The sequence below is a fragment of the Psilocybe cubensis genome, chromosome 6 (genome assembly GCF_017499595.1).
Source record: "Psilocybe cubensis strain MGC-MH-2018 chromosome 6, whole genome shotgun sequence".
Lineage (NCBI taxonomy): Eukaryota > Fungi > Basidiomycota > Agaricomycetes > Agaricales > Agrocybaceae > Psilocybe > Psilocybe cubensis.
The window spans coordinates 1,359,471-1,373,034 of record NC_063004.1 but is presented as its reverse complement, the minus strand read 5'-3'; the positions used below and the strand labels follow the sequence as shown (position 1 = coordinate 1,373,034).

General features: G+C 45.0%; 4 protein-coding genes across 4 annotated transcripts; 3 read left to right on the top strand and 1 right to left on the bottom strand.

Moving 5' to 3' along the window:
• Window positions 1–1,483: 1,483 nt before the first annotated feature.
• Window positions 1,484–2,955, top strand: JR316_0006915 (Citramalyl-CoA lyase, mitochondrial; the record flags this gene model as incomplete). The annotated part of the gene is made up of 8 exons (XM_047892660.1): window positions 1,484–1,744; window positions 1,814–1,903; window positions 1,964–2,191; window positions 2,258–2,273; window positions 2,351–2,529; window positions 2,601–2,661; window positions 2,725–2,834; window positions 2,893–2,955. 8 exons carry the CDS (start codon window positions 1,484–1,486, stop codon window positions 2,953–2,955), a joined length of 1,008 nt encoding a protein of 335 aa, XP_047747942.1.
• Window positions 2,956–3,269: 314 nt separating this feature from the next.
• Window positions 3,270–4,310, top strand: JR316_0006914 (uncharacterized protein; the record flags this gene model as incomplete). The annotated part of the gene is made up of 5 exons (XM_047892659.1): window positions 3,270–3,492; window positions 3,554–3,824; window positions 3,881–3,947; window positions 4,005–4,161; window positions 4,213–4,310. The coding sequence occupies 5 exons, from the start codon at window positions 3,270–3,272 to the stop codon at window positions 4,308–4,310; spliced, it is 816 nt and encodes a 271-aa protein (XP_047747941.1).
• A 1,144-nt stretch (window positions 4,311–5,454) lies between these two features.
• JR316_0006913 (uncharacterized protein) lies at window positions 5,455–7,209 on the top strand (the record flags this gene model as incomplete). The annotated part of the gene is made up of 5 exons (XM_047892658.1): window positions 5,455–5,745; window positions 5,832–5,852; window positions 5,918–6,094; window positions 6,165–6,992; window positions 7,087–7,209. 5 exons carry the CDS (start codon window positions 5,455–5,457, stop codon window positions 7,207–7,209), a joined length of 1,440 nt encoding a protein of 479 aa, XP_047747940.1.
• Window positions 7,210–7,695: 486 nt separating this feature from the next.
• Window positions 7,696–12,301, bottom strand: JR316_0006912 (Vacuolar protein sorting-associated protein 45; the record flags this gene model as incomplete). The annotated part of the gene is made up of 20 exons (XM_047892657.1): window positions 7,696–7,828; window positions 7,903–7,984; window positions 8,042–8,153; window positions 8,217–8,395; window positions 8,454–8,676; window positions 8,734–9,020; window positions 9,077–9,235; window positions 9,297–9,339; window positions 9,409–9,489; window positions 9,803–10,037; window positions 10,091–10,255; window positions 10,304–10,434; window positions 10,491–10,598; window positions 10,653–10,811; window positions 10,868–11,188; window positions 11,243–11,446; window positions 11,498–11,725; window positions 11,780–11,859; window positions 11,943–12,138; window positions 12,212–12,301. The coding sequence occupies 20 exons, from the start codon at window positions 12,299–12,301 to the stop codon at window positions 7,696–7,698; spliced, it is 3,216 nt and encodes a 1,071-aa protein (XP_047747939.1).
• Between the last annotated feature and the right edge of the window lie 1,263 nt (window positions 12,302–13,564).

Sequence of the window (13,564 nt, the reverse complement as noted above, 5' to 3'; positions counted from 1 at the left end):
CAATGGCACGGACGGACCCAGAAGAAACTTCACAAATCTTCCCCGGAGACTCGGCCACGCGTTCCTCTGGGGCAACATTAGACGAACTTCAGCGCTCGTACAGAGAGTTAATGATGAATTCTAGGCCTTCCAGACGAGCAAATTCCCAGAGGACTTCAATATTTTCATCTTCCAATTTCATTCGCCCACGCGCCATTAGGCTCATAGACAAGGACGAGACTGTGACATCGACTAATCTTCATACACCAATCTATTTTCGTCGCACCCAAGATTCAATCAGGCAGAAGTCCAAAATGAAGGCTAAAAGAAAGAAGCCTAAACCTTTGTACTCTGGAAGTCCTATGGCTTCGCCTGTATTGAATACTCTTCCGCATCCCGCTAGCACACAGGCTGCAACCGTATCTGAACGCCAGCTAACTGCTTCCCCAAAGGAGAGGGCGACAACCAATATAATTCATGACGCGATAAATGACCTACCGCTTAGTCCTCTAACACAAGCACCTCCAGATATCGCTGAAGATATGATTATCACAGGCGTCCATGTTCTCGAGCAAAGCTCGCCTCCTTCACTGATCCAAGCGCCGAAAGATAGCGACGTCACGACTCGGCCACACGTTAATAACGACATGGATATTCCAATGGCATCTCCAACTCGGTCTGCCAAAGTTGTCAAAGAAAAAACAACAGCAGACATCTACCCTACCGATCCACCACTGGCCACCACAACAGGCTCGAATATCAAATATGCTGACAAAATTCTGCACTCGAGAATCCCTTCGTCCGGGGTGATGATTGTCGATGAAGAAACCCATCTAAATGAAAGCACGAGCAAGGAGATCGGTAAACATCTTATGAATTATATCTGAATCGCTACTGATAAAAGAATAACACGCAGATACCGATAATTTTGGTACCATTGACACTATTGACGAGACCGATACTGGTCATATTCCCATGTCCACACATAATACCACCGCCTCCCTGACCTCCGCAACGACCACGACTACAACCACGCCCTCCTCCCCTTCCACTATCACGACTCCTCCCTCCGCTGAATTATCGACGTTGATGCAAAAGTTAAATTACGAAGACGACGACGATTTCAATCTCTCCGACTTTGAGCTTCTCTACCCTGACTCAGAATAAGTTTTTTTGGTCTGCCTGCTTTTCTTGTTTTCGTTTTGTTCATGCTTTTTGGCCTGTGGTCAATCTCTGTTACCTTCCTTTGTACATAATCTTCAAGCCATCTCTGCTGCAATCTACTCACTGTATTATATTCATAGGGTTTCTATTTCTTGCTGCTTGGACAATTGCATACTTTATCGTTACATTACTATCATATCCATAGGGTTTATCTTCTTGCTATTTCGGAAATCTACAACCTACATTCATCATACATACCATCACTAGCTACTGTCTCCATTCCCACGTTGTATTTTAACTCTCACCTACACGCTATACACTTACTGTTTGTATCTCTTTAATGATTTCTACTCTGCAAAGACCCCTTCTAAACGCGAAGTCTTATTTGAAATGCAATCCTGCAGTTAACAAGGCAAGGAGATTGAGTAGCAAAACGTCACTACATCGGTCATATCTCTATGTCCCCACATCGTCAGATCGCATGCTCAACAAGTCCATCACCTCAGGCTCGGATGTAATCATATACGATTTGGAGGACAGCGTTTCCCCTGCCCCGGCTGATAAACTCGCGGCGAGAAAGCGGTTGCGGGAATTCCTAGAAGTTGGTCATACTAACTGAATTTTGTTGTGTCGTTCTGGCTCCTGACATATTTCAACACTGGAATTCTAGGAGCGAAGCGCGGACTTGCATGGTTTACACGTCGCTGTGCGAGTGAATGATGTTACGACGCCGTTCTTTCGCGAGGACATCACACAGATCGTATGTACCTGGTTCCAAAGTAGCCAAGCGGAGAACTCATAGCACCCCCGTCGAACTCAGGTGTCGCACCCTTTGGTTAAATCAATGATTTTACCAAAAATTCACTCGACCACAGACTTGGACTACATATCAGATGCCGTCTCCATTGCTCGACGCCGACTGAAAACACCGCACCTTAATGTCATTCCTAGTATCGAGAGCGCGAAGGGAATGTGGAATTTGGGATCCATCGCGTCATGGAGGTCTTCATGCGGAGGCATTACAGGAGGTAGTCTAAGCGCTCTTCTTGTGAGTACAAATGCACCAAATCTCTGTGCTCTTGTTCCTCTGATGATGGTGTTTCTATCAATGTAGTTCGCCGCAGAAGATTGTGAGTGTTACTTCGATTTGCAAGTCATTGGATGAAATGCGACGGTTGAGCTTGCAAACGTCTTGAAGATTGCGCAGACACTGGTATCATTCGCACTACTTCGCGGCGGGAGCTTCTCTACACCCGCTCCCAAATCGTTATCACGGCAAAGGCGTTTGGTCTCGAAGCCATTGACATGGTCTGTGTCGACTTTCGGGATCTGGACATTTTGAGGGAAGAATGTGATGATGGGAGACAGCTGGGTTTTACGGGCAAGGTGTGTCGTTTGGCTGTTTGGAGTATGATTATGTTCAACAAAGCTAACTATTCATAAACGGTACTGTTTAGCAAGCAATCCACCCCTCTCAGGTTGCTGTAATTAACGCTACATACGTGCCAACGAATGCAGGTAAGTTCTCGGTGAAATTTGGTTTACTGTTTTCGTTAAATTAATATTTTCTACTCTCTCCAGAAATTCTACGAGCATCCCAAATTATTCAGGCGATGAAACGTGCTCATGAATCACAGAAGGGTGCTGCTGACTTGAATGGGAAGATGATAGATGCACCGATGATTAAGCAGGTCAGGATATGAATCGATTGCCCATATCCGAGGTGTTAATCGCGTCTTTCTACTTCAGGCGAACAAAGTTCTGCAGATTGCGAAAACTGCTGGTCTCACCATACCTCACCTCCCTGAGTGAAAGCCGAAGTTGTCCCCAGCGTTGTAACGCATTATCGTTTCAACCTGTTGAACAATTAATGCTGTGTGCGCTGTGCCCAACCAAGTAAAGAAGGCTATCGAAACCACTTGCATTGTAACTTATGGAAATGCAATGAACAATCTAGAATTAATTAATCATTGAATCAATAGGATCGGACAGCTTCACGCCTGTTGGTGACAGCTTTTGCTTGATGTAGTCACGAGCTCAGATTTGAAAGCTCTTTGTAGGATATAACTTGCTCCCTCCCACAACACAACATCGAAGAATCATACCCCTCCCCTGCTCAGCACTCAATGCCTACTGTTGCAAAAAAGAGGACCAGAGCTGAAAAACCTGTTTCTGAGGCTACGCTCACTTTAACCGAGCCCACTAGGAAAAAACCTCGCATAAGCACCGAGTCTTCCTCTTCAGACGCACAGCCCACAACAGCCCGCAAATCCGCGTCTTCGAAGCCGAAAAATATCCCTGCTACTTCCAAGACTACCAAGGTAGCTCCAAGTAAAAAATCGACGCAAGGTACATAGTTTTTCTGTTGTCTTCCGGAGTATGTGATGAATGGCTCAATATTTTCCGGCAGAGTCGATTGAGAATGCCATCGGATATGCTGAACACAAGGAGTCGCTTAAATCTGGTTTAAAAGACCTGAAAGAGCACGTTAGACGAGACCGTACGGATGGGTACGAGGAGCAAGCCGAAATGATGACCGATATCAGCGCAGAAATCTTGAAGTGGCTTCCAAAACTCTGGCAACTGATGACGAAGGTGAAAGGCCCTGACTTTAAGCGCATACAGCAGGCACTTGTTTTGTGTACCGATACCGTCAAAGGCATGGAAAAATGTAACAGCAGGTAGGTTGAAAAGTTCGAATCAGCAAACGCATTTACTTACTTATTATTCGACGAAGATGTGAATATACTGACCTGCCCTTCAACATCAAAATCACCGATGACGACAAGAATGTCATATATAAGGTGCATATATTCGCTTGAAATATTACATGTGTCGATAAAGTCTGACACTACGTCTAGAGTTCTGAGTGTGTCTTAGACATGCTTGCTTGGATGTGGAAAGAGCTGCTGGTCCACGCAGCAAGCAAGAACCAATCTATCGACGCTATGTTGACCTTGGTCGAGCGTCGTGATCTTGCCCACTCTGTATTCTCACTTATTCGTAAACCCGGTTCTAGTGAGTTCTCTCTATTAACGCTGTGCTAATATTTGAATGCGTACGAACCAGAGCAAAAAGGCAATGAAGAAGAGTTTTGGGACGCCCACTGGTCCGATGCTATGAAAGAGTCTGCCTCTCAAATGTGTGCAAAGCGACAACAAAAATAAGTGAATTCGGAAAAAATAGGTCAGCATCGATAACGTCGACCCAACGATTGGTTTTAGATATACTTACTGATTCTTGACCAAGGAGGTGAGGTAACCACGATACTACATTCAACGGATTTCCGCTTCAACTTCATCCGTGCAGGCCCAGCTTTAATTGTAACACCCAATAAACAGAATCAATACGCCAATATAAAATAAGCATGTGAGAAATGGGAGCGTCGGGGTAATGTTTGAATTTGCTGTTTCTTCACTGTCGTTACGTTCAACCTTCAATCATCGATACGTCAAATGGTTTTCTATATTAATGGAGCCAAAATAGTTGTCAAATATGGTTTCCCAAATCAAGCATGCCCTTCACTTGATGGATAATCGACATGTGTGACGTAAGACAAATGGCTGCGATGTCGGAGAGCGCAATATTGGACATATTCCTTCTTGTGCATATAAGCGCCTGTACTGCACAACGGGCCTGCTTGCACTAAATTTGCGGCCTGAAAGATGATTTTTACACAATGAATGCAGTAGAAATTTCTTTCCCAGAAAAAGTTAATTATATCCACAATAGAATCTGTATCATACCCAGTAGACTAGTGTACTTGAGGAACCTGCTGGCACGATGGGCTTACCATTTCAGGCATAAACATTTCCGAATGAGGAAACTTGTTATTGGGACAAAAGTCATCAAGTTATCACTGAATAAGGAGAGATGCAACAACATTTTCCCAAACATGCATCGTTGGCAATATGTCTCGTCCCACAAAGGAGAAAGTGTCCCTGCAGCAAAGTTCACTTTTATGGGAACGAGATAGTATTCCATCGGAAGTCAAAGGAATCAGGTTTTCTTGCTCACGACGTTAAAATAAAATAATAAGATGCGTTGACAAATCAAAGTCATTACGCTGCTTAAATTTTCAAAAAATTGACCTGAAACTCAATAAGAAGTATAAGTCGATTTTTATTCAACTTGGTACTATAGTAATAGTAGTACTAGTAGTACCAAGACATTTGACCTACCCTAAATCAAAGCATACCCATTGTACACGTCGTGTCACATATGTGACCAGTGGCGACGAACGTTGTCACGCGCCTGTCTCTTTAGTCCCTCGGCGTGAATCACACTGGAATCACAGTGGGCCAAACCATTATGTCGTCCCCAACTCCATCAGCGACATTCGCAGAATCGTTATCAATATTTTCAAAGGCAGCCTACCAAGCTGTAAGTCTTCTTGCCCTTCATAAATGGTGTAACTATGTTAGTAATATGGCACTACGCCAGTTCGCGGATGTCGAGGCGCGGTCACGCTTGGAGGTGGCACGTATGTGCGTTGAGCTACGAGAAGCTAAAGCGGATAGAGATAAGGCAGTTAGAGAGCTGCATGTATTCCAACTTGAAGCACAAGGTTGGAAACAAGAGATTGTTTCGACGAAAGCTGCTGTGCGTGCCCATGTTCTTCCATTGAGAAACCTAAATTTGTCTAATTAAGCTTTTGATGCTAACGCTTCTCACTCATGGATACATAGCTCTCCCAAGCCGAGTTAACAGTGCGTCTTATTTTCTGTGATCTTTGCTCGATAAAGATATCACTGACTAAAGATGATATTACTAGATCGCTCATCAAGCAGAGACGCTCGCTGGGCAGATCGAGACGATCACTCAACTCCGGCGTGAGGTGACCCAATGGAAAGACCAGTCGCGCAATTGGCAAGAACACTTCCTACGCGTCGAGCAGGAACGATGTGCGCAGTCATCGAGGATAGATGAGCTGGTCGTCGAGAAGCTTCAGGTATGCTTGATTTTGTTTCGAAACATCCGTATTGTTCACTTAACATTCCTATTCTTACGATAACAAGCAGCCTCAGAGGGTAAGCTCAGCGGCGCTTCAGACCCCCAAGTCCATGAAGTATTCCAATACTTCAAATTCAGCGCCCTCGTCGAAGGGGCCTTTGGAGACGACAGTATCGCCAACTCAGGCACCCGCTCCACCGAGCCCGTCATCGCTCGATTCTCCCACCGTAATACCTGGATCCCAACCCGGATCTGGCACAAACCCCCAACGACGCAAACGCAGAGCCAAAAGCCATATCGATCACGAGCGAGATGTGCGCCCCCTACAGGCTGGGAACGATAGAGGAGAAGGGTCGTCCACAGGCGTGAAACGTGTTAAGAAAAACCTTGCCTCAAGTGTACAGCAATCAGCGGTACCGGCAGCATTACCTAAGGAAGATGCTCCAGCAACTATACGCTCGTCTACAGTCATTCGTAGGGTGCAAGCCGTTGTGCACGTCAAGCGTGAGGAGAGCTGCTCAGGTGATGAGGCTTTCTTACGCGATAACGTAGGCATCGCGCCTACGTATCAGAATGTCGCAACTACATCAACCACTACTATCAAAAAGAAAGAGGAGTCTGAAGAGTATCAGCGATATCTGCGAACGCCGCGCCGAAAAATCATTGAAGACGAATCAGAGGATGAGGAGCAGCAGAATGAAGATGAGCAGGAAATTGATGCCCAGATCGTCGACTCTGGTTCGGGTGCATGGCCTGATGCTGGTCGTCCACGCCAACAAAGTGGCCAGCGAAGGTTCAGGCAACGGAATCGTATAAATTATAAAGAGGATGGCGACTCCGAAGTGGAAGAGGACGAGGACGAGGACGAAGATGATGAGCTGATGATGGGCGCCGAGGTATGTTTTTATTTCGTTGGCTCTCTTTCAATGACAGTTCCTTTCTTTTCCTTTTTTCCATGTATCAGTCTAATCATTTGGCAAACTTATTCAGGATAATCACGAAGAGGTGTACGGCACACAGCGCGTCGAAACCAACCATGATAACGGCCGGTCCAAGAAGCATGCTCACGCTGTCCCAACTCCGATAAAAAGACGTAAAGTGCACGGTCGATGAAAACCCCATCAACTGTGACCTCTTCCCATCAATAATATTGCTACCTCAGAAATGGCACTCCAATCAGGAATCTCAGGTTTCTGCATCTCTATCTATTTTATTTTTATTCTCGTCTGTTTCCTTTGCTTTCGTTTCCCGTCGTGTAAATTTTGTATTTTTCTACTCTACCGGATTTATCTCTACCTGTATCCCCTATAGATGAATCGTGCAAATGGGTTGAGACCATGGTTTCCGTTGCCTGACATTCAATTTCTTCGCGACTTGTGCTTGCATCAGGACGACAAAAAGATAATAAAAACCAATGTGTTAGCAGTGGATATATGGTACAAACGCAAATCCATATTATACGGTACATGGTGAAACAAGAACAATCCTGGGGCGCACAATAGAGTAGTGGGGTGGGTGTACTCGAGCTATGCAAGTAATTTATAGACGACCCCAAAATTGCGTCGATGTGTTTCTTTTCCGCGTGTATGAGTGCATAATTTACATGAGCTTTCCTCCATACCCGCCGCCTGATGATGAAACACCTGACTTCTTCAGCGCGCGCCCTGTGGCGAAGAGAATGCCGTCGAGCAGAGATGCGACGGTGAGAACTCCTCCGACAATCGCACATGTCCTATAATTACAAGAAAAAAAAACTCCAGCGTCAGCAAAAATGACCACAAAAGGTTGATGAAAAGGTGAACTAACGATGTCAGGAAGTGCGCAAATGATTGACGAGTTTCAGCATGTACTACGAGGATAGGCGAGATCTCAAAGTTGAAGAAAGCGCCTGAGAGAAAAAAGATTAGATGAATGAATTATCAAATGGTACCGTAGTAACGTATACCTGGCAGACCAGTGACACCGTGTTGAACGTGTAGACCAGCGGGTGTATCTCCGTTAATACCCTCACTGAGATCACGCTCAAAGTGTGTTGTGCTGTACTGATGCGAGTTGATCTACAACAGCGGCAGTCGTTTCAGTCAAAAAAAAGAAAACCAGAAACGGTGTGAAGTACATACAATCTGAGCATCGTTCAAGGTACGGAATTGCGTCGAGACGACTTTAAGGAAGTATTGGAACATATATTGGGCTTTTACGGTGCGGCCAACAGACCCGTCAAGTGGATTGGTGTTGATTCCAATTCGCTTCTTCATCTCCTTACTGGCCTCAGCTTTCCAGTAGTCATATTCATCATCACCTGAAAGATTATAACAATCAGTCCAAGTTGTTGTTTGAACTTGAGTCAGATAGCATACCCTCAAAGGCGAAATGATGAATAGTGTGTGAGAAATCGTGGCGGTTCTGGTCATCTCGGAGATATGGAACAAGTTCATATAAGTTTCGGGTGTTGGTCTGGAAAGAGCGGCCGGGTGAGAAATGGATGTTGCCAATGACCTTGTTGACACGAATTCGACCAGAGATATTGCAGCCCTCATCAGCCTGCTCCTTTAGTTTGTCCGCCCATCCCTCGTTTTTGCACTATTTTGGAGGGGATGAGAAAAGAAAATCAAACGAATGCGTTAGGAACCTGCTTGCCTGTTCGATAGCGTCTGGGTTGGCGAAACTCCATCCACGGTTCACATACGCCGTCCGGACCTCCTCACAAGTATTACAGCATCCGCTTTCCGGCTCCAAACCACCGTAGCAGGACCCGCAGTAATTATCCTTCTTGACATCGTTCAATTTATCCAAATCGTTTCTCAGTTCCGCGTTAAATGAGTTGGGAACCGCCACGCCGAGACTGTCAAGTCGTGTTTTGAGGACATTGTGTGAGATATCTCTCTGAAGCTCTCCACTGATATCCATAACATCTACGCTGACGACTAATTGAAGATTGTAAACATGAGATCCTAGTTAGAAGGAAGCAGTTATGACGTACGGTAGCAGGGTACTCTTGGGAAGGTGATATTAAGATTGACAGTCAACTTCTCGCCTCTGCTTCGGTCTACGACAATCGATGTGTCGACGTTTACTCTGCGGTAGTCGAGAAACTCAATCATGGTGACGGACAGAATAATAGCGGCCGAGATAATCGTTACTAGAGAAACGCAACATTTTGTTCAACTCATCGCAGGATAGAAGGAAGAATTTGTGCTCACAAAGGGCCCCAGTCCTCGTTTTAACCTTTACATCCTCAGTAGTCTAGTAGAAGAAAATAAGATTGCCACGTTCAATATCATTGTGCGAAACCCGATTTGAAATAGACCATACCTTTCCAAAGGCATCAACGCCCTTAAGACTCGCAAAGAGACCTTTCGCCATTGAAAAGGATACCTGTTCCGGGCGTACAGCCTATGGAGGGAGGTATATGTAAGGAGGAGATGGAAAAGAAGAGGAAAGATGTAAGTCAAGGAGTGTGTTATAGCAACTTGTGCTTATGACAGCGAGCATACGGAAAGGAATGAGCGCATCGCGTGATCTCTATTGACGTGTCACCTTCGCGTACTCGTGCACGTGGAACCCTTCGCTGCCAGGCGACCACCACAATGTCCCAACGACCTCCCGAGCTTTAGCCAGATATTGAAATAAATTACTAAAACTACTACTAAACAACAGCTGTCCATGCAATAGAAGACCTGCGTCATGGAATAGCGATGCGATCAACTCCCTGCTTCACCTTTCCAAGAAGGTTCATGACCCCATCCCGGATCCCATCAGCCTGGACGCCAACACCTTCCCCGCTGGATCGATATACTCCAGTGCCAGCAGCGCCTCCTAAACTTACATTTACTCCTCCGAGGTTAAGATTCAATATCGGCGCATTCGTAGCAGACTCCGGTGGCGGGTCGTACACTGACGCTGGGAATTTAAGCGCTGCCGACCGCAACATTTCAATATATCTAATGCACAAATGTTATAACAACCGTAGATTTCATATGAAAACAGTGCGTACGATGATGAATTGTGCACACATGTACCGCCTAACAGAAGGCGTATCCCTGCTGGGTTTACGACACCGCCATTGGACGCAGCGACCGGGTCTTGATTGAAGAGAGTGACAGTCCTAGCTTCCTCGTATGTGGTACCTCCAATCATAAAAATAATAACGTCCTGTGGCCTGGAAGGTATCAGAGGTGAGAGATGAATATCACGGACAATAAACTACCTCTGTAATGCAGCGTTGGGCCCCGAGCCATCTAAGAAGGGGTAGCTAGTATCTCGTAATCTCCCCTTGAACAGATTTTCAAGGGTCTGTGACAAGTGTGGTGTATGTTGGGTATACACGTTCTCAACACCCTATAGAAAGGTGTAAATCAGATAAATTGTACTTTGGGGTGTAAATAAACACTAACCTTGAGACCTTTCAATGCTGAACGACCTTTCGCCAATAATGACTCTGTTGAAAAAAGGTCATCCTGCCTCTGGTCAGCTCCCGCAACGTTAAGGAGCACGTAAACCAGCTGTTAAGTTCCATCAGCGTTATCTCGAGAGACCCACAATACAGAAACACATGCTTTGGCATCTTCTCGAGTAACACCATTCTCCAGCATCAAATTAATCAAAGACGCGATGTTGGCCGTGTGCGTTTTCTGGTAGCGCAAAGCATACAACATAACGAGCCGCAGTTTGTTCCAAGGTGGGACTCCGGTATTGGTGATCATATCTTGAACAGCCTGATGGTGAGCAATAATGTTAACATAACAGGCAATAAAAGTATTCGGCAAAATACCTTTAAATCCGCTCCCGAACTTGTCGCTAGTCCCTGTTCGACTTCACCGACCTCTAGCAGCTTGTCTCGGCCTACAAGTCTGCTCAGTTCCCCGACCAAAGCAACATGCTTGCTGACATTTCCTCCTAGCTTCCTAAATTCTGGATACTCCTCAACAAATCGTTTCATATCGGCGATAGAATTGATTGAAGATGGGGATTGAGCCAATGATTTGGTCTGGTATTCTTGAACATAATCTTTCAAGGAAGATCCCAAGTCGCCAAATGTTGCGAGATAGTTGGATTGGAAAAACGGATCAACACTTGTTGTAAGAGTAATTTCCTTGTCCAAAGCCAATCAGCCAGAAACTAGCAAGACAGATAAATTTCAACTAACAGATAGTTCCGGTCGAATGTCAGGAACCTTGCTCAAATCGACTCTCCCATTATGAATTCCCAAAAGCTCATGGACCATTGCTTGGTATGTCCATTGAGATAACAGTGGGGTGACAGGGTCATTACGCCGGTCGAGGATGAGAAAGAGTGGTGGGACCTGAGTTAGACGGAAGTCGAAAAGGGATGATTCAGACTGCATGCGATGCTGTGATAGATGTCAGAGAAAATAGAAATTAGTGAAGTTCGTAGTCTATACCTGGATTTCGATTCCCAGTTTTTTCGCCATAGGGCTCATTTTTTCGTAGCGAATCACAGGTTTCTTCTTCAAACTTAGGAGTACGGCCGTAATACCTTGCATAGCGAGCTCGAGTGCCCTAGGGTCCCATGAATTGACCGTTGATCCATACAAGGGGTTGGCTACAGAGGGTGTGTGGTTCAAAGAAAAGAGGCATGGCAATATTGGAGCATAGTCAGCAAAATATTCCTAGACCGTACAAGTTAAATATTAAGAGACAGGTCGTGAATTATCATTACACACCTGCACCTCGCGCACGACTTCGAATTCATCCACCTGGGCCAGTCTTTCAATCGCAGTTTTAGTTAAGATGTTACTGAAATCTGCAACAAGCACGCGAAAGCCAGTAAGCAGGGCAATGACATTAAGAAGTGCAACACAACAGCCAAGAGATTCACCGACTGACACAGATAATACTCTCCGTATTTAGGTTCTCTCAGTTCTTCCTCTAGCGCGCTGAGGCTGTCTTCGCTGTTCTGTAGAAAACAGACACACTTCATGTGTGCCATGCGGTCTCGTTTCTTGTTGTCTATCCGGTCCGTCAGATAGACCTGATGTGAGAGTAAGGAGGATTGTGTTGTTGCTAGTGACACAATAGGGGTCTATTCAGTGGAATATCCGTGAAGTTAGACACTAAAATCACTAAAATCATGCCTGCCTGGAAATGGTACGTACCGTATGTGTGTCTAATAGCAACACTTTCATGGACGAGGGTGTTGAGACCAACTTGTTGATATAAGTTTCCACAGCCTTAACCACATCCATGGTAAGGAAAATATCGAAGGGTGATTAATAGAATGTGCTAAATTTTGAGTGTGACGTTTCTAAAAGATATGCTTTCAGTATATGCGATTTTGACGTAGTAGTTGAATGCTGCGCGGCTGCCAGTGCATCGTTCGAAGATCCCACTGATGACGGTAATGAAAACCACGTGATCAGTGCCTTGGCGTAAGCCCCTGAGACGGAGAAACCACATCATCGGTTGGACAACGTTTTGGAAGCCAACCACCATCTTCACCGAAATCTTCTTGAATTGGACCAACAAAGATACTATCCCTTCACTGATTGATTTCCCTTATATCAGTCAAATGCAACGGATCTCTTGCACTCGTAGAAACTGCCACTGGCCAATCTTGTCTGGCAGGCACATAATCGAAAAATTCCAACCTCGGGGGTCCATGTTTTTTTCATGATATATCTAACAGGTTACATTTGAACTACTGTATCTTTTTCCGTGTTGTTCGAGATCGCTCGTCTACCTAAATGAAGGCATTAATAGTCTGTACCCCTCGTCTAATGGACCGACGGACGAATTTCTTACTGTTTCCGGAAGAAAGTCGAACTTGGCTCCGTTTATGCTTCTTGAGCTTCCTCTGGGCGCTTTTGATTCTCGGCAAATATTCGATATAACTCAGTTCACAGAACATCTACACAACAAATTACTGCTATACTTCTGTGACTCTGTCTGAAGTATGCAAAAAGATACAAAGTTCACTAGAGTTTGCCATGTGAAGGCCATCAAACCCATCCAGCAACAGGACACAACTTCAAGTCAGCAAAACACCTTTCTGTACTCCCTAAGCTCGTATACGAGGCCAATTACTCGGAATAACAAAAAGGCACACTTCCATGTTAGATACGACTGGTTTTCATTGATTTCCTCTGTCGAACTCCGGTTAGTGGTACCTTCTACTTCCACGGCACATTTTACGCGCTATGACACACCCTCTAATCGGGCAGCCAAATGTTCTCAAAACTCTAACTCTGGGTATTTATTCCACGCTCACAATGAAAGATTTTATTCTTGATTACCTTTTTTATCTTATAGATCATTGTCCCTCCTGCGGAGAAATTGAATACAGAGTCGCTGGCCCTATCCGCTGTTCAGGCTTCAATGAATTGTGTGATTCCTTTTTTAAAATACATTGGGTGGCTTGGATAGCTTTAGCTTCTGAAGGTTCGCCCTTCGCACAAAAACTGGAAAAATTCAAAGGATCGTTTAACTATTACTCTTAACTTTCCCCGATT